The sequence below is a fragment of the Carcharodon carcharias genome, chromosome 7 (genome assembly GCF_017639515.1).
Source record: "Carcharodon carcharias isolate sCarCar2 chromosome 7, sCarCar2.pri, whole genome shotgun sequence".
NCBI classification, from domain to species: domain Eukaryota; kingdom Metazoa; phylum Chordata; class Chondrichthyes; order Lamniformes; family Lamnidae; genus Carcharodon; species Carcharodon carcharias.
The window spans coordinates 50,941,239-50,962,782 of record NC_054473.1 but is presented as its reverse complement, the minus strand read 5'-3'; the positions used below and the strand labels follow the sequence as shown (position 1 = coordinate 50,962,782).

The 21,544-nt window shown below is 37.4% G+C and overlaps 1 protein-coding gene across 2 annotated transcripts in view; it reads right to left on the bottom strand.

The window, feature by feature from the left end:
* Nucleotides 1-6,419: 6,419 nt before the first annotated feature.
* The window catches only part of kbtbd8 (kelch repeat and BTB (POZ) domain containing 8), a 38,861-nt gene continuing 23,736 nt past the window's right edge, over nt 6,420-21,544 (bottom strand). The window contains exons 2-4 of one of the 2 annotated variants that reach the window (XM_041191462.1): nt 18,239-18,446; nt 16,127-17,244; nt 6,420-11,405 (exon numbers count right to left, since the gene is read on the bottom strand). In XM_041191462.1, coding sequence (XP_041047396.1) covers nt 10,942-11,405; nt 16,127-17,244; nt 18,239-18,446 — 1,790 coding nt within the window. In that variant the 3' untranslated portion in view covers nt 6,420-10,941. The remainder of the gene's footprint in view (nt 11,406-16,126; nt 17,245-18,238; nt 18,447-21,544) is intronic. The other variant, XM_041191463.1, reaches the window with a different exon arrangement.

The following is a 21,544-nucleotide window of genomic DNA, read 5'->3' as shown; positions in this document are numbered from 1 at the left end:
TAAGAAGGGAAGAGTGTAATAGAACCCTCTTGTGGCCATTTGTGTATGTATGTATATGTAGTCAAACTGGAATAAACTCATTTCAGTTGCTACTTGATTTTACATGTGGCACACTATCTCTTTTCTGCCCTGCAAAAGATATTACAGCATGCTTAATTTTTTTTCTACTGGTTATTACAAATAACTCTCATTGAAATCTTTTCTTGTGCATCTTTTTAGTTTCATCTTAAGCCACTTTCAAATACACATTGATTTCCCCATTTTGTTCATTTATATCTGTAAATTTGAATAATTTCAACTAAAATTTGTTTGAATAATTTAACTTACCACAATAAATTGAATTTTAGAGAAACCAAAAACAGAATGTGACTGGCTCAGCAGCATATTTATGAAATATTTGGGCCTGACATGAAAAAGTTCACTGAAAAGTTGTAGCATTGAAGTATTACTTAAATAAGACTTTAAAAAGTCTTATCTGGTATGTGAAATTGAAATAAACACGTCTTTTAAAAATCAAAACATGAGTTTCAGTGAGCTATTGATATCACCCTAGTCTTGTTGGCTATCCTGTCTTTCAATTATGTCATAAGTCCCTTTAAGATGTAAATTTCTGTTGAAATCCAGCCTTTTTTTTCCCTAAAGCTACAATTTAAAAGGGAGCAATCTGCATTAAAACTGTTTTCCAGACATATGGCATGCTATTGTTTGCATGAAACTGTCACAAAAAATGTAATTTCCTTCTATGATATTGTATTGGACCCTCAACTTCCCACCCCTTCTTCCCCTCGACAGATTCCTTTGACACAGTACAAAAGAACTTCCCCCAATCTCAAATTCAGATGATGTCCCTTGATTTGTAAACAGATTTGATTTAGGTTGCTGTTGTGAACCCATGTATTAAGCAGTTGTTGGATTTAAAAATGAAAAAAAAGAAAAATATACCGCTGATACATCAAAGTTCAAGGTAATTCTGACCCAATGTATCATAAAGTATATGGGCACAGGAAAATGGTTTATCATTCTAGAGAGGTATAATTTAAGAGTTAGTCTGCTCTTTATATAATTCTAAATTGTGCACTATGTTTATTATCCTATTACATGCCAGTATTTTATTACTTATATTTTGAACACATTGATTTATGGGTTACTTTTATCTCCTGTGTGTTTATGTTTTTAATATGATCTTTTATTAGAATCAAGACCGCATTGAGGTTCAAAGATTTCTTGCACAATACAAGCCCTTTCTCTTTTCATGCCATTGTAGTTTAGCAAATCAGCTTTGACAAACAAAATGTTGGAATGTTATGAAGATCATGAAACTGGACTGCATGTCCAAATCTATGCAGTTTGCTGTCAGTGTAAGCAATGAGCAGTCCAAATTTTGTCACATCATATATAATCATTTGCAATGGCTATTTAAGCTTTTACATGATATATATGCTGCTGTCAACAAGAGCAGGGCATATCATATGAAATGTGTTTGGAATCTTGTCCCAACTTCTAACAGGTTGTACTTCCATCTGCAGCATCAGTCCCATTCCAGATGTACTTAGATTGCATTTCAATAATCTATTTTATTGTAAAAGCAGAAGACATGTTGTTCCCATTCCTTTATAAAATTTTAACTTTTGTAAATAGCTTTATTTCACTTGAAAACATTGGGTCAAATCACTTATCTTTCTCATTTAATTTTAAATGTGCAGTAATCGCCTAATGCAGCTGACACTTGAACTTCATGGGTATCTTATGTAAAATTTAATCAGCATCATCAAATTCTAAATAAAAACCTAGGAAGTACCATTTCCAATGGTCTCAATTATGTGAACTTCACTGGTGTGGCAATTTAAGTTGAAGCCTAGGAACTTTGTTTTTCTTTGTGTCTTAGCTTTTATGGAGAATTAATGAGTACAGTAATCAGGAGTGAAGAGGGGAATAAAACTAGTAGAAAACAGCAATAGATTTTTCCCCATTTTACTAATTGAGTTTTGACCCACTGATAAACTGTGTTTATAAAGATTATTCCAAAATATTGTTTATTAGGGATCAAGTCCTTTTTAAAGGCCAAAGGAAAACCTGGGTAGAATCCAGTACTCAGGAGGTTGAGGGACACAAGGCTTTTATATTATCTATGCTTTCTATATCTAAACACATCATCATCTCTTTGTCCTTTTGTCTATGACTTCTTTGACAGTTTCTTTTGGTCTCCACCTATCACTGGCCCCCTATTGAGCTCTCCTGTCCCACCCCCTTCTACCAGCTTATATTTCATCTCATTTCTATATGTCTTAGTTCTGATGAAGGGTCATATGGACTTGAAATGTCAACTGTATCCCTCTCCACAGATGCTGTCAGACCTGCTGAGTTTTTCCAGCTATTTTTGTTTTGTTTACCTAAATAGATTGACCATCTAGCTCTGAAGGTGGCTCTTACAGACTCAAAAGGTTAACTCTGTTTCTCTCTCCTCAGATGCTGTCAGATCTGCTGAGTTTTTCCAGCATTTTGTTTTTATTGGATTATTTAGGTTTGATGCAGTTAAAAAGTTACCTGTAAGGATCCACTAGCTATCTCACCCCTTAATACTCTGGTCTGTGCAAATGTGCATTTAAACATTGCAGTGTGAGTTTAATATTACCTTTATTTCATTTGCAATCTTTGAAATGTTGACTGCTTCACTTGCTTACATGTTCATTATATTAAAATAGGGAAATGTTATTCCTTTACCTTGATGTTCCTACTCAGGTAACTTTAGACCTCCTCCAAGGTCCTCAGTGGTTAGTGCCAAAGGAACTCAACTGGCATATGATCATCCTCGCTGGGACAAATTTGCGAGGCACCCACTAAAACGTTAGACTAAACACACTTTTCCAAAACAGTATTCCTAATGTATGCAAATTGTCTGCAGCATTTCCTTACATAGCCAGTGAATACACTTCAAAAGTAAAGCACTTGTGTTATGAAAGGTTCTATATAAATGTAAGGTTGCTTTAGTCACCAACTTGCATATTAACTCATTAATTAGCTCATTATGGGCAATACCACAGGCATTGATCGTATCTGGTAATACAGAACGCCATTTCACTTTTACACAGGTGCCAAGGATAGATTCCAACATCAAAACTGAATAATATACTAGTTTTTAACCATCACTAAGAAGTCACAAGCTCGAGCTTAAGTGCTAGAAGACAACTAAAGTCTAGCAACAGAAATCAAGGTTTTCTTGTAACTGAACTTGTTACCAACTCTTCAAAAGCCTCACCCTAAATACTACTAGCTTCTATTTTAATAACATTTTTCTCATCTTACTTCCACTTCAATGCACCTATGCCAGCCGTCTTAACTTGTCATGTCCACAAGACATGAAAGAGATCATGCACTGTTTAAATCAAACCTTATTCTCTGCTTATTTAAAAATGGGCTTTGCTGGACCAAAAACATGGCTGCTACAGGTCATATAATTTGAAAGCTGGTCACAGCCCTGGAAACTTCCAGCGGTGATTACAGGAAGCTCAACCCTCATTCTTGTCGAATCTCACACCTGTCATTGCATGGACCCATTACAATTAAAGAAACAAGGGAGAAGATGGTCTGTCACCCCAGCCTGACAAAGACAGAGCCATTGAAACTCTTTATACCTGTGGAGGTACTAATAGCCACCATGTATCTCCCAAGGTGAACAATCAATTTTGTCAGAGATATACAAACTGATTGTTAACCTGAAATTGACTTAGCAATAGGTAACACCACATGACCTAAGCTCCTTTCACCTTTGGAAAATTTTAACGTTACATTCTTGGACACCCAGGGCAGTCTGCTGTTAACATCCAGCCTGTCAACACCAAAGCGGGACTCCAGGCTGACAACAAATCCTGCCTCAGGTCTAAACCTCCTCAAAGCCTGGTTCTCTGGAAGATTCCTGCTATTGCCTGTGTAGTGGACCATGTCTCTGTATACCAACCTCATCTGGTAGCATCACCAGCTTTGAAGGAATTCAACAACTCCTGCTTTCAGCTAGCTGAAGCCACCTGAACTTTAAGTCCTACATGAAGGAACCCTCAGTGGACTGATTCTCTGAACTCTAACATTCACATGAATTAAAATTCCTACATTTATTTTTGTTGTTCTAAGTCAATATCTTATATTTATGGCTCCTAGTTTTGACTGCCGCCCGCCCACCGTGGAAACATCTCTACCTTTATTCTACTAAACCCTTTGATAATCTTAACAGCTTCTCACCAGATCATCTCTCAGCATCCTTAAGAGAAAAAAGCCCTAGCTTGCTCTCCATTCTTCCTGATAAGTGAGCTGTTTTGGTAGTATTCTTGCAAACATGTTTTGCACCTTCTCCAGTGCCTCTATCTTTTTATAAAGGTGCATTGAACTCTGGTCTAACCAAGGTTCATTCAAATTTGAACAACTTCTGCTTTTCAGTTCTATTACTGTAAATATTAATCTCTTATGAACCTATGTCATGACATTCAGGAATGTTTCCTTTTGCTCTGGTGTCCCATTTAGACTTATTTCCCATATAGTCTACTGAAATACACCCCCTCACATTTAATCTACATTAAAATTCTATTTCATCTCAATCTTGCTTGGCAGTAAATACCAGTAGACAATGCCCAACTACGATGGATCATAAAAGGTATCAGTCAAGTTTCCTTATTTCAAAACATGTAGAATGCCAAGGGCAGCACACTGAAAAGCTACTGCATCCCAATTAATAATTTGAGAAAACTGGTCAAATTTTGATTTCATATCCGCATCCAAAATGTATTGATTCTATTGCTACCAAGACATCAGCACAGAAGCCCCACATAAGGATGTCTTCCTAACCTAATTGAGAAATTGGCCTCTTAACTAGACTAGATACATATTAATTGGGGGGTCATCTGCGCTCAAATGAGAACAGACTGAACGTATGGCTGTTGATTGGAGGTGTATGATCTGCAAGTAAAAGGTTTAAGTATATAAAGACGAGACTCCAGTGCTCTATCTTTCATTGCCTGGCTGAATTCTAACAACCTCTTCAGGAGAGATGTTCTTTGCTCTTCCGGGAGGCATTGACTGACCAGCTGCTTTCCAGTATGTGTTGCATTAAGTTGCTTTTACCTCCACTTAAAAGACATTTTGTCAAGTCATATTATGAACCTGCATCACATTAACTCATTCCTTCTCCTATGGAAGCACAACATGAGAAGCTGGACCTGACCACCTGCCTCCCAGTTTACTCGAATATAGATGCCTAAATATTGACACCAGCAGTGCCAGAATGTGGGCAGAGGAAAGCAGGGCCTGTGGCAGATGCCAGGTCCATGGCATGTTGACAGGGGAAGGGCTGGCTGCAAATCATCTGGTTAATTGTAATCAATTCCTCCCTCACCCTAGGGGAATTTGGGCTTAATTAGAAATTAAAGCCTGTCTCCAGGAGAGCTGCTAGTACTATTCCTAGGTGTGCTGTCTCCCAGTACATTCTTCACCTCCATGGTTTAGAACTCACCTTTTTCAAACATGGCATTGCTGCTGATAGCTTCCAATCTTGTCCACTTTCCAGTGACATCACTATACCACATGCACACAGAACTGTGCAGATTTCAGAATGGTTGCCACCCTATTTCATTAGGGCAAATATATTACTTTTGCCTACACACTCGCAAAACCCATGAAACCTTCGTGCAGAAACCGAGTTGAGAATTCCTGCTCTAAACTACTTAGGCAAATTGTCAGTTTCTCCACACTGAACTTAGTTAAGAAACATAAATTCAAAGGTCATAAAGGTGGTAAGGCATCCGGGCTTTTTAAAGCAAACTACACCAAGAAATTTGCTCTTCACCAAAGATTGTAGCAGAACATTGCTTGGTACCAATGTTGCAATTTTAGGCAGCAATGAACAAGTCATTCATGTGAAAAAAAGAAACACCAAAGGCACATTCCTTTATGGCACTGTCAATTCAACAACTTAGCCAATGGTTGGGATGAGTTTTATAAATCAATTGAGCTTTTTAAAAGCCTTTTGCAGGATGCTAACCTACGATTTTCTCAGGATGCTTAGTCATTCAAATCAATATTGAAGTATAGCTTGATGTCACTTTACAATTTATTCACCAGCAAATGAAGTAGATGCCTTCAGCAGAGGAGCTATGTGCCTATGCTGTACTTAAATGGCAGACATGATAATCGTCTAAAGCTTGAAATTAAGAGACTAACCAACTTTTCTTTTTGCAGTAAAATCAGGTACTGCAAATTGATGCTGAGGAGAGGCTCCCATAAACATTTCAGATGCAGTGCTTCTAAAAAGGTGCTAAAAGTTTAATGTCATGTCCCACACTATGCCCATTGGCCTTCCTTTATGGGGTGTGTGAAAGATGTTAAAAAGAATAGCCAAAATAATTACTGTCTAGAGTTCAGAAAATGAACCATCCTTCTTTTAATCAATTTATTTCAAGAATATAGTCTCATTTTGTTACAGGTCACACAGTACTTTAAACTACATCACATATCAAGTAAACCAGCTTATCCCATCTGAACACCAATTCTGAAGCATCCAATTCAAATCATGTGCAAGTACAGCTAGATGTCTTTTTACATTTCTCAAAAAATTCAAGTGATTACATATAAACCTGAACATACATTTCAAGTCACATCAAACATGTTAACTATAGCCAAGTCTTTGCACACAATGGAATGAGCAGCTTTGATAGCTGAAGCAAAGAACAAATAATTCAGCAAATCTACAGTGCAAATATATCTAAATTCTACAAATTCTTTTACAAAAATGCAGATTCAATTTCACAAATCAGAAACCAGCTTTTGTATTTGTACAATTCAAGTTGAATATCACATGGTGCAATGAGGATTCATTTGCTAACCCAATTCTATTTTATATATTTAATTTTCAGGCCAAATCATTTTTCCCCCGAAAGTCAATATATACTCTATAAATAAAAAGATTGTCCTAAACAGCAGCAATGTTGTCTAATTAAGAAAATGACAGGATTTTTGAAAATTAAGCATTACACTCTTTCATAGTATAGCTTCTTACACTAGTTAATGCAACACTATATGTGGAAAGGTGCTTCAAAAAGTTTGCAGTTGCAAAGTTGTAAGTGGTTAAAAATACAAAGATTGAAACTGAAGTACTTCATAATGAAAAATAAAGCTAAAAATAAATCAGTTTGAACTATTAGGGGATATCTTTGAGGTGCACTGTTAACCAAAAAGTGTTGCAATCAAAAAGTTGTTATAGCTAACTGCTGTAGAACAATGCCACCCATAAACATTTATCTGGACCTTCATTATTGCTTTTAACCTAATACACAACACTCAGGATACTCCTGAATTCAGCATGGAAGGAAAACCAAGTTTTTCGATTTAAATTTCATAAAATATAGCTGCCATTAACACTTCTCCAGGCAGAAACTAGTGAATGTTTATTTCAGATTTCCTCCATTCCTCTTAATGTGTGGATAAAATATGAATAAAGTTTGTGGGCAGAACTCTCCCTTCAAGCATTTATAGGACAAAAAAACTAAGACAAGATATTTTGGAACTGTGTAAAATTGGAGAATGCACAATGCCAGCTAGAACAAAGGCATCAACCTCATTTAAGATGCACCAGCTTATAAATAAAGGCTACCTACATTGCAGTTAGTCATATGCTATGTTAGGGTTCTGTGATAGTTTGAAGCAACAACTGAAAGTGAAAAGAGATCAAGTCTACTCTTATTAGCTAGTGGCTTACTTACCAGTTCACTCGAGGTACTGAATGCTTCAGATCTTCTAATCATTAGCCAATATAACTGGAACTGACTATGAATGCTCATCAGAATATTGTAGTATGTACTACTACACAATTAGAGGGCTTCTGATATTTGCCACAAGATACAGTGGCATGCCAAAGGTAATGTGGGTCTCTGGAATTCAAAGCGGTAAATACCTGATGCAGGAAAGTCACAAATAAATCCCTAGGCAAATATGGAATCGGGGCCAAAAGGCAGTGTGGTACTTGCAACCAGTTGTAGATACCAGTTCTCTAGAGATGCAATTGTACTGCTTGTATAACTCAATTTCTTTTTGCCTGGGAAGATTTTGCATATTAATGCAGAGCAAAATGATTTAGTGCCATCTTGTAATGACTGGAACAATAAATTCAAGACTGGAGATGGAACATTCAGCTATATGAACTTCCAGTATCAAACATCTCCAATTCACCTATGGAACTCATATAAAGCCTCTAGTGTAAAATTGCGGCCTAATCTGGTATTCAGATGAGTTACCCCCTATGAGAGTAGTGCATTTTTTTTCAAGGTCTGAATCTAATTTGTGGGTAGTTCTGTACATTGGCCAAGGCCTAGGTTCCCACAGTCATTTCTTGTACCTTTATAACCAAAGAAAGCTCCCAGTGTCAACTAGAGTTTAGTTCTATAACTAACAGTGTAACTAAACCCACATCAACCAATGCCTAAAGGCAACAATCTAACTCATACACGTACTTTCATAAGCAATATTCCTGAAGATGGTCAGCTCCAAGATGAGTTAAAACCAACTAATAACAATTGACTGTATTGTAGGAGCTTAGAAAAGTGGCAAACACCATACTCAAAATCAATGCTGTCCACTGCTCAACTGGTTGAAAGTATACAATGCAAAGTTATGAAACTATCTGCGCTACAAGTAGGGTGGAACTACTAGATAAAGATCAATATAGTGATTTAAATATTCACTGATAGTTTGACTGACTAGTTCTGCTTGGATTACACTGATTTATCTAGCCTCAGATTGTCATTCTATTTTAGGTTATTTTTCAATATAATTTTTGCATTGTATTATGGATATTGAGAATCTTAAATTTATCTTCACCTTGAATGAAATGCAATGACACTTGCATGGATTGAACATTGCAAATTCTACAATTAGGTTTTAATTCACTAAAACTTTCTGCCAAGGTGTCCAGTCCATTAGAAATTATTGGATGAAATTACAATAAAGCAATTTACAAGATGTAGAACACAATCAAATCTACTGGTTGCAGATTAGGAAAGTTCACATCAGTGTAGCTTATCTCAAATTATTCAAGAGGTAATGTAAAAACTTGGAAAGAATTAGGATCGATTCTTGCCAATGGGCAATGATGGAATTAGGATCAAAAGGCAATATAGTACTTCCATCCAGTTGTAGATACCAATTCTCCACAGATGGGATTCTGCTGTTTATATAACTTTTTTTCCCTGGGAAGTCTGTATGTTAATGCAAAGAAAGATGATTTGGTGCCATCTAGTGAATGCAAACTATTTTCTGCTCATCATTTCCACTCAATTTTAAAGAGCTAGCCAACTTTGTGTAGTACATAAAACATCTGTTGCATGCATATTGAATTTAAACAAAATGTTGTATTGTCAAAAACCAAATGTAAGTTTTTTTAGTGATTTTAAAATCATACAAAGAAATGCAGTTTTAATAAGTCACATAAGAACAGCTCATGGAACTGTTAGCATTTGGAAATATTATGATTTAGTTTGCTTTAGCTGTATTTGGCAAAACAGGGATTTTTATATTGAAAATTCATATCCTCAGTCAGCAGAATGTCGATGACAATTAAAATTGGGCAATCAATAATTTTAATTTACTAGATTACACCAATATTAGGAAAAATTGGTGCTAACAAACTCAATCTGAGATAGGGATGTTTTGCAGGTGTGTCAATTTATATTTTAGGTGGATTATGCAGCAAGTTCAAAATGAATGAAGTAAACACTAGATATGAAAATAAGACTTACTTCATGTAAAATGAACAAAAATTGACTGCTTCAGAAGGAAGGCAATCAAAGTTTTCAACTTCTGCAGCAGATAGAGATGTATTCAAGGGGAAAATGTTCATAACACCATTATCCACTTCATTCTCAAGTTACAAAATGCCAGAATCATCACAGCAATTCTAATCTGTTCAAATTAAGTGGAGACGACATTGAATGCTGTCCACAAAGTTGTCAACTGGTAAAGTTATTGGTACTGCAGTAAAACCAGAACTGATCACAATACTTCTGGAAGTCATTTCTTGCAAAAAAAAGATTAATTTAGTTTGCAAAGTGGATAAATCAGTTATTTTTCCAAACTCTGCTTCATTCTAAAACTATATACCCTGTTACAACAGTAGGTAGATGCACCCCAAGTAGCTGTTATATTCATTAACCAGTTAAAGGTTTGTCACTTGTTAATTGCATATTTTCAGTCTTTCAAAGCTGTGTAATTAAAACTGAAAGATTTACTCAAATTTTTAAGCAATGAAAAGACAAAGTGAAATAATTTTACATAACAGCTACTCTATGCAGTGTGTACTAATTCCAAGGCTTGATCCTGGTACAACATTTCAATTATTGACTCGCTGGTTATTCCAGGTGATGTAGAAACCATTCAATTCGCTTGCTTCCCATTAAGATCTAGCCATCAAAATACCTTCACATTTGAATCAGGTCACTAAATGTAAAATGGTCAATTTTCAAATACAGACACTTAAAAAATACAGATGCTATTAATTTTGAACATATTTATACCCGTATGTCTCATTAAAGGCTTTAGTTTTTCCATATCATTGGGCAAAACAATTTCTTACTGCCAAGCTGAATTTTGCCTGCTAGTCTGCATAGTTTTAAGATTGCCAGGCATTGGACAACTGCTATACAATTCAAGAAATGCCATTGAAGGAGCCAGCTAAAAATAAAAAAGCTATAATCCATGTAAGTAATTGCACTTTTATATTCCCCAGCACCAGTGAAAAGTTAGTAAAATTTGACTATAAAACTAAACATCTGAACAAGTTCAAAAACACTGCTACTTTCAAAAGCACCTATCCGTTTTCATTAGTGCTTTTAAAACAGCCATTTTGATTACACAAAATACTGTTAGCCCATGTCACACCATTAGTTCATGCAAGTTGCCAGAAGAAAATCAAAACACTTTCTGAAGACATTGTGGATAAAGTTTGGCAACAACACATTCAAAATGGCGGCCAAGGTCCCATAACTTGTCTGGTGACTCATACACTTTCTTCCACTGATCAGATTCCTCATCATATTGGTACAAAGAGTTCTTACGGCTTGTACGGAAAACGTGTTCCTCCACCACCACTTGTGTTGCTCGCACAAAAAGGTGCAGTTTGTTAAGGAGCAAGAAGAGTTTAATATAGGGGTTTGTGGACTGATCCAGTGGAAGGTCCTTCTTCCGCACCCATTTATTAAGTTGGATGTCATAAGTCTCTACTGTAAGCATCCGTTGATGTGCTTTACAAATTCCGGCTACATAGTAGATAGAACTTTTACAGACAGCTGACAGCCCCTGGGATCTAGGCACGCTCATTGGTGTCAAACAGCCCCAGTAGTCTTTGTGAGGGTCGTAGCACAGGAAAAATTCACCTAAACAAAAGGAAGTAATAATTTAGGCTTTGTCCAACTCAAAATGATTGAAACTGTCATTCTGTTGACCAATTCATTAATCTAGATGCTATAAGCTAATTAGTTCACTAACCAAAGAACTTACCATATGTACTGGATCACCAAGCAACTGCTCCCGATTTCAACTACATCACCACGGGACATTCCTAGTCATTTCCTCATACCTGGTTCAGAACATTTGAGACAAGACATGGGAACTGGCCACCTATCTGACCCCAGATGCAGGACATGGGAGAGTGATCCAAACTTTGTAACTCAAATTATTTTACACTTTTTAAAAAACAGTTCACCAAGCTGACTCATCCTTTGTGTGACAAAGTGCAAAGAAAGGCTTAGTTTTTCTTTTTTTTTTGATGGGGGTGAGGGGGGGAAAAGAGTTGCAAAAAAAAAAAAACCAGTTGTGTTGGATATGGCATTTAATCTGTGGCATTCTACATTTAATTTAAATTTTTAATCACAGCTCTTTACTAGTAGAGTTTGTTTTTATTAATGTCACACTTGGTTTTCATTTTCAATTTCAGGATCATAGTAATGGAAGACATGCATTTGGTTGGTCAATAGTGACATTCATCCAACATTTAATGGCCAGCTTTCCAGCTGAGGGGAGATGCTGGTGTAGTGGTAACAAATGCTGGCCTTGTCAGCAACACCCAAATCCCATTTAAGAATAAAAAAAGCTATTTAGTGGGACACCACTGTTGGAATTCGTTAATGTATGTATATTAGCACCAGATAATATCATCAGCAATAAAATATTCAATGTTTGCAGAAAACTGTTGGTAGTTCATTGGTAGACTGGTTGGTAGACTGTTCCATTAGCTAGTTTTAAAAACATTGCAATGGAGTGCAATTTACTCAAGTTAATATACTACAAAACCCCTGGCACACAAAACCCATTGATGACCAGCTAAGTTCCATCTAGACAGTCATGTTTAAAATATATATTGTCAGCTAATACACTGCATTGAGATTTATTTTTGGTACTCATCCCATGACGAGGGCATAAAGCCATTCTAATTAAATAGCTTTCAACACTTATCCAGCGGCTTTCTTCAGGAGCTACCCTGTAAATAAATTTTTACAATTCCAATACAAAACAAAACGTTTAAGAATCCAGGAAAATGGCATTAAAGGCATTCTGGAGCTTGAACCAGAGGTCAAGTTAATTTTTCCAAGTGTCAAATATAAAACAAATAGGCTGCAAATGAACTATAGCAGCAGCAAAGGGGTGTGCACAACTACCCCCTCCCCTCATCTGCTGTCATACAGTCATGCTTTGATTTTCAACTTTTTGGTTTTGATGACAATTAGCTAGTTAGTTTACTGAACTTTGTTAATGTCCATGTGAAAGATGAATTGCAAGAAAAATATTTAGTTTTAAATGGTATAAAGTTTGCTTTTAAAGCTGTTCAAATACTAAATTTTCTCTGCTGTTAATTCTTCTTTTGCATTACCAGTTGTGATGACATCAATATTTCAGTTTCTGCGACTAAATTCCAAATCTTTTTGCACTAAAAGTTCACTATTCAGTGTACAGTGAAGTGGAAAATTAGTGCCATAAAAGATAATTTAGAATTTAAAATGAGTACAAAATAACTAGCATTTCAGGCACACCTTACCTTATGGGAGCACAACCGCCTGCAAGTTCCCTTCGAAGTCACATACCATCCTGACTTAGAAATATATCGCCATTCCTTCACTGTTGCTGGGTCAAAATCCTGGAACTCCCTACCCAACAGCATATGTACCTAAACCACATGGGCAGCAGCAGGTCAAGGCCGCAGCTCACCACCACCTTCGAGGAAAATTAGGGATGGACAATATATGCTGGCCTTGCCAGCAACAGCCACATCACGTGGACGAGTAAACAAAATCATACAGAAGTACCATGCTAGGTGGTTCAATGCAATCAGAAAAATGCATGCCAAAGCAAAGTATAAGGCATTGACAACGTTGAAAAAGTCTTAAAACTAAAGGAGTGATCAAATATTTGAATGTGGTCTCCTGCCAAGACATTCATCATACAGATGATCAAGATGATCAATTCAAGCAAATGATTAATCAACTGATCTTTTATAGGTCTTCAAAATAAATTACCCATTACAGGTTGAGTATCCTTTATCCATAAACCTAAAAACCGCACTTTTTTGAACCTCATCCACCTTTAGCACCCGAGCCAACTGCACCCAAGGTTTTGCGCAGCAAGTCCCTGACCCGATCCAACACGAGCTTCGTCGACCGCATCAGACATTTAGCGCAGAGGTCTCTGACCGAACCTGAGCCACCTGCACCTGACCTTTAACACATGAAGTCTAGTTGTTTGTCTGCACATCAACACTCTGAATTGTCACCTACAAGTAGGGTCACAGATGGCGTCATGGGTGGGAACTTATTACAGGTACCCTGTATTTATTATTCAGTGATATATCTTATTTTTCTAGCCATTTTATTTAATTTAGACTATAGCTAGCCTAGGCTTACACCACTGAAGTGTAAGTAAGGCCCAGTCCTACATGCGGTATCCGAAAATCAAAATGATCTGAAATTCAAAACGCGATCGGGAACGAGGATTTTGGATAATGGATACTCGACCTGTACTTGAAAGCAGGTTGAAAGCACAGTACATAAAGTGCTACTAAAGCATAACATAATAGATCACTCCAGCTCGAACCAGGTGTCAGTGCAAATCATGCAATTTGATTACAGGAGCAAGTTTTTTCCATTACTATTCATCTGGTATCACAAGCTTAACTAACAGAATCATGTATACTGCAGCATTTCATACAACATCAGAGTTGATAACATTAAGTTCATTTTGTTTTACTGTTCCATCTGAATCTTTTAATTGATCACAGCCTTGAAATACACCCCACTTCAGTTATCCTTAATTTACCAAGAAATGCTAGATTCTGTATTCTCAGCTGGGGGTGGCAGGGGGAGGAAGGGGGAGGAAGCAATCTCATTCCAATACAACTTAGAGCCCGACAGCAGCAGGGAATAGGCCGCTTCTCCAGCCTCTCGGGTCAGGGAATAATAATCTGCATCAGGGTATTTGAGAAAAAAAACATAAGATTTAAAATAGGGCAGAACATTTTCCATATAAAAAAAAGTTAAATAAATAAACATAAGCACCCTCCGGCTAAAATTGCTTCTGTCCCCATGCAATCAGTAGCCTTCAATATCAAGGCCATTGTGTGCAAAGAACAGCTGCTTCTAATATTTCTCTCAGACCGTGTAGCACACATTTGAAACTGAAAATTGAACTTTAAACATTTTTCTTTTGGGAGTTGGGGGTGGAGAAAAAAGTGTGGGATATAAAAAAAGGTAGAAACAATAAAACAACTATTCTTGATAACCAAGGTCAAATACAGAGAAATTGCAGGCTGTTATGGATACATATTGGTACAAGGCTATAAAGTATATTATCTTGATTTATTAACATTATTAATCCCTTCCCCTTAGCCCAAGTTCATATAACTCAGCCAAACTCATTCAATTTGTATCTCACCGCCGACAGTCCTGGCTCGTGACAGATGTTGTGGCTCTGGGGTGAGAATTCTGTATCCCACAATAGAACTAGATCCTCAGAGCATCAACAGGCAAGAGCCACGATAACCATTGCAAGGAAAGGCTTTAGGTTCCATATTAAAAAGAAAGCAACTGTGATTTTCCAGTTCAGGTCTGAGCATCAATTTTAGAGCTCCTTTTTGTTTTGTACAAGTTAGAAGCAAAACCTTTGACAATTATCACACCTCAAGTTAAAAAGCAGCTTTAGGTGAGGTCAGAGCTGAATCCTTGTACAACCATGCAAACATAGGGATAATAAATAGTACTCTTGCCAATCAAGTACCTTATTTATTGGCATTGTAATTAAAAGTATTTTCTAAATAAAAAACACTACTTGTCCTGCTATCAAACACACAGACACCTACTGACCAGCTCTAACATTCATGAAGCGATATGGCATTGCAACAGAGCCCTTATTCGCATTGGGCCAGCAAACTCATACTGTGAATCCGGCATTGAATTTAGCTCAAATTTTAGAAGACATTCTTCCACCATTAGCTGGCTAAAACACAGCAGTGCAGTGATTAGATAAGTCAAGAGGACTCCCTAAAGCAATATTTCCTCAAATCAGGATTAGAGAATTGCAAGAAATTTTTGTTTTCTTCATTCTTGGGATATGGGTATCACTGGCAAGGCCAGCATTTATTACCCATCTCTAGCACAACTGAGGGACTTGCTAGGCTATTTCAGAGGGCAGTTAAGAGCCAGCCACTGTGGATCTGGAGTCACACACAGGCCAGGTTTCCTTTCCTAAAGGACGTGAGTGAACCAAATGGAATTTTTCACAATGATAATTTCAAGGTTAACATTATTGACAACTTTTTATTCCAGATTTACAATATTTAATTAGATTTAAATTTCCCTAGCTGCTTTGGTGGGATTTGAATGCATGTCTCCAGAAAATTAGTACAGGCCTCGGCATCACTCACCCAATAGTATAACCACTATGCTACCCCAACTTCTTATCCCTGCATTTGTATGACTATATGCAGATTCAGCTCTAATCTAATTCAAGCTGCTTTTCATTTGGGGTGTATCATTGTTACAACATTGCATACCAACCGATGAAAATGAATGCAACACAACAATGGGTACACTGGCATCCACACCCTTACCTTGTAACACATAGATATTATCCTGATACTCCACAGCAGCATGAAACTCCATAGCAACAGGCATCGGACACACAGCTATCCAGCAATTGTCCCTGGCATCATAGCACTCCACTGATTTTAGTGCATTCCGTCCATCACCTTCATACACCCGACCTCCAATTGCATAAATTTTGCTACAACAATAAACTAGTTTACACCCTATTCGTGCCCTCAGCAATGGAGCTCTGGGCAGCCACCTGTTTGTTGCATGGTCATGCATCCAGAAATCGCTCTCTGCTTTATGATCTATAGAAACATCACTGTTACTTGGCCTGTAACCTCCTGCAATATAAATGTCATTATCAGGTGACACCAAGATTCCCACCTCCCTTAAATCATTGGGAGGCTTGCATAATTTGAAGACTTCTCCTGTGACAGTATCTAAACAAGGCACAGTTTGTTTCTTTCCTGAGTGTTTGTTGGCAGCCTCAAAGCAGATAATCATCTGTGAAGCAGTCATACCAAGTCTTGGCCTACAGCCATCAGCCCCTTCATTGTTTCTATCTTCTGAGGAGTTTCTAGCCATAGCCTGTGCAAAAGTGCAAGGAATTTTCTGTAAAAAGGTCTTTTCCATCAGAGGTACACGTATACATTTGGCAAAAATGTCTGCAAGATGTGGCTCCCTTTTGTCTCTGCTATGCTCAAGCCACTGAATTATGCTTTCATAAACACACTCTTCCTTTTCCACATTTAAGTCATCACTGTTTAGAATGCTCGTGAGCTGGTCTTTAGTCAAATGGAGGAACTCCTGCTCTTTGGCAACACACAAAATTTTCTTTCTAATATAATCTTGAGATTTCTCCTTCAATTCCTGGTGTCCATAAGCATCAGCAAACATGAAAACCCCAATGGAGTTCTGTGGATCCAGTCGGCTGATCATATACTGGGCACACTGGTCCTGCAAGGATGGAATCTGGAAGAGACTAGCAGCTGTGAAAAGAGCCTGCACATTGACCTCTGTCAGTGATACTCTGGATGTATATGCATAGTCTAACACAAGCCGCATTGCATCATCCTCCACTCCCACAATTCGCACTTTTTTCTGCGTGCTCTCTGTAAGGCCACTTGTGAACATAGACCTATGAAATAAAAAAGCTTAATGAACTGAACCCATTCTGGAATAAAAGATTTTCATCCATATAATGACACATCACAAAAGCATGTTAGCACACAGTTGATTATTTTGCAGGTATAGGCAAACAGGCGAACATGAGTTATTGCTGCACAGCAAGAAACTACAAACAGCAATGGGAAGAGTGACTGATCAATTTTTTTTTGATTATATTGGTTAAAGGGATATTGGTCAGTGCACTGGGAAAATTCAATTATTTGAATAAAGCGACTGATCTTGAATGTTCCAGTAGTTCAAAAACAAACAACTGGGACCTCAAAATTCTTACCTAAAAGAAAACTCCCTTGGTGCTGCCTTGGGGAATCAGCCTAAATTATCCACTCATGCCCTAGAATGGGGTTTAAATTCCTAACTTCTCAGTTTAGAGGAAATGCTACCTACCAATTGAAACAAATGGAAAACCAAATTTCCTGAAAACTCAACATTACACTATTTTACTCAAAAGTTTTGTGAAACTACATCTTAACATGGAGAAAACTCAAATCAAACACACTAATCCAACAAGAATTGAAGAAATAGCTTTTCATAGATTTAATCCCAATAAACCAGCTGTCTGGTCAACTTGCTATTCTCTTCTACTGAAAATAAATTCTCATCAAAAGCAAATTATGAAACACATTTTAACTTATTTACAGTGGCTGACAGGGTTAAGAATTAAACTGGAATTATATTGTAGACTCTCATTCTTTATAACAAAGTCATCTTAAACATCATGAGATTTCTTTTCAAAGCAGAAATTAGACTATTTATTCAACTACATGCCATTGTACATGGTAGTGTAACTGAAAGGACTAGAATTTCAAATCCTTCAAAACTTAAATTCAAAGATAAAATGGCTGTTTCAGTTCACATCGATTGACTCCATTCCCACCACTTTGATATGCCATTAGCTGGTTTGTAATATTAATATGTGACTAGCTACCAAAACAGCAAAAGCATACCTAAAGTAAGGACTAATTGCAGCGAGTACATTTCGGTGACAGGAAAACGTTTTTCCATGATCTACCTCCACCACAATGTCTGTCAGCTGCTGTTCATCGTACATACATTTAAGCTGCTGCAGAATGCTACATGCATGTGCAGGATCCATCCCGATATTCTGACTTGTACTTGAAACTCCATTGTGTCCCAGTGAAAATTTATTCAATTCTGTGGAAAGACAAGACAGTAACAATCATCGTTTATCTCATACAAAAAAATGTGCAACAGTCATAAATATATTACACATAGATTACTTTTAGGCCTCAAAGGGAAACATTGAGGCTCAAAATATTAACTGATTACAATTTTATACACATCTCCAATACCTTACCTGGCTAACAAGAGAAGATTAACTTCAAAGTTTGTCTATCAGAAGTATGAGTCTTGATGAGTCTATTTAAAATATTAACCTGTGTTTTCAGTTATTCATCACAAAAACAGGCCCTTTGGCCCATCATATCCATGCCAGCCATCAAGCACCTATCTATTCTAATCCCATTTTCCAATTTTTGGCCCATAGCCCTGTACGCTATGGTGTTTAAAGTGCTCATCTAAATACTACTTAAATGTTGAGGGTTCCTGCCTCTGCCACCCCCTGAAGCAGTGTGTTCCAAATTCTAACCACCCTCTGGGTGAAAAGATTTTTCCTCAAATCACCTCTAAACCTCCTGCCCCTTAGCTTAAACTTATACCCCCTGGTTATTGACACCTCTGCTAAGAGGAAAAGTTTCTTCCTATTTCCCCATGCTCATAATTTTGTCTACCTTTATCTACCCCCTCAGTCTTCTCTGCTCTAAGACAACATTTAACCCTTTTAACCCCATACCACAGATATCCCAGATGCAGATGGGGTTTGCTCGAGGTCTATTTCAGGCATTTTTATTCCAGTAGTACCAATATCAGGACACTGAGAACAAAGTAAAATTCAGGGATGAGAACAATTCCTCTATTCCTAGTACATTAAATCAAACTCAATTCTGAACCAACAAGACCAACAGCAGAGGGGAAATGCTCAGCCCAAGTAAAAATAAAAGGTTAGTCAGTCTCACCCCAGCTCCCGTTGATGCAACTCAAAACTACAAACAACTCTGGGTGAAAAGCAGAAATGTGACCTAGTGACCTCTAGGATAGTGCTGCCAGTATGACATGTCACCAGCTGTGAGGGAAATGCTCTGAGGTGAAAGGGATTCATGTACATTTTTACAGCAATAAACTAACAGTTTTAATTAGATATAACTGTACTTATACTAGATTTCAAGGCCCTTTAATGACAAAGCTAACATTGTACAGATGCGGTTGATGTACTTCATTCCAAGTAACATTAGGAACAAAATTCAGACATTAAGGAATCTCCCTCTTTTACTCGTCCTGAATTAAGCAGAATTTGCAAGCACAATACTTAAAAGGAGTCACATAAATCTTAATCTGCTTTGTTTGATGCACAAGTCATTTTAAAGGATTTTCAACTAAATCATTGGCAATAACTCCAGATATCATGCATTTGAAGTCACCCTTCACTTTGTAGGAGAGTGAGATCTTGCTAATGGGAATAGTCTTCGGAGCTAAACACAAGAAAATACGAGCAAAGCCCAAAAATAATTATAGTAATATGTTCAAAATTACTTATTTACAATTCATAATTCAGCTAAATTGTGGCCCAAAAATATTGCAGCACTGAAGTAAAATGGAAACGGGACTTTATTACTGAATTAATCTTATCACCCCCGGATCCATAAATGGGGATGAGAGATTTGCATTTATATAGTACATTACTACATCAAGACATTGCAAAAGAGCTTCACATGTAATAAATTACTTTGAAGTGCAGAGACTTACATAAGCAATTTTGCACACAAGGTCTTACAAATATCAGAAAAGGTGTTAAAGGAGGAATGTTGACCAGAACAAGGGGAGAAATCCCTTGTACATCTGACACACCCAACCCCCACCCCGTGCCACTCACGCTCCCAAACCAGACCCTAAAATTTAGCATTTTCTCAATACTGTTCTGGAGTGATCTGGGTTCATTTGCTGAAAGCAAACTCCAGACTACAATTTTCTGACTCGAAGAGAGAGGACCAACAGTGAAGCAAAGATGAAGCCTTCACTAGTCATATTTCAAGCCAAATCCTGTGCTCCAGATTCTAGACAGATTCTCATTTGCCATTTCTGCTCAGCTAGTGGTGGCCAAATTTCCAGCTGTGATGACCCAGCTCTCAATAACAAGCTTATAAATTCACCTAGTCAGGTTACTGTGCTCTGGCTTCAAACCATCTAAACTTGCACTTGTTTCCCACCACACTTCAACAAGTTCTCTATTTCTTAACTCCCCACCTCTTTTTTCTTTGCAGTTGTGAGGGGATGGGGATTTGTGGAGTGGTGGGGGGGGGGGGGGGACGGAGGGGAGAGGAGAGAAGGAGATTCAAACTTTCAACAGTAACTGCATAAGTTATGAAGTTTCATCTTTGGGAGAAGCTATATCTACCTGGCAATTTCACTAGAAATATTACATGAAGCTGGGAGTAATTTTCTTTTCATATAAATATTTCAAAATCAAATTTTAGAATTGAGCGAAGCCTAAAGGGACTTGTCAGTTATTGACCCTCATATTTTGTAATAAGGACACTGCATGAGACAAAGGCCAAGAAAGCAAGCAGAATGACTCACGAGTGGACATATGATTTTGTTTCCTCTGCATTAAGCCAGAATACTTAAGGGAGAAGCAAAGTCTAAATCCGCTAGTAGGAAAATAGAACTGCCCTAGCCTAAAGGCTTAGAAATTTAAACAAGGCTGAGTTCAGACAGAACTGGAGAGGCAGATTTAGAGTAGCAGTGAAAGAAGAGAATATCCACATGGCAGCAGTGCAGAAGGATGGTTCGAGTCAGCAGGAACTACCTTTTCTTCCTCTCATCACCTTTTGATACAAAGGGCTGATATTGCCAACACCAGCTGTCTTATCTTGACGATTCTTGAGCTTGAATGTTCTTTGCTGCTAGGAAAATCAGCCTCTTAAAGCACTCATAATATTTTAAAAGCATCCATTCAGTAAGAATTATTTCTGATACATTAACAGCTACGAGTGCTTTATTTTAAAGAAAGTTAACAGCAAGGCTCAGAGCGACAAAAAGCAGCCTGGGGTTACTGTGCTTCCCTTTCTTCTACCTTTTGGCAAAGGGGAATGGGATGAAGTTAAAAATGAAAAGAGCAAGGGAAGGCAAGGAGTAAGACATGAAAATACAAAGTACAGCGATGATTTGAGTTGTTT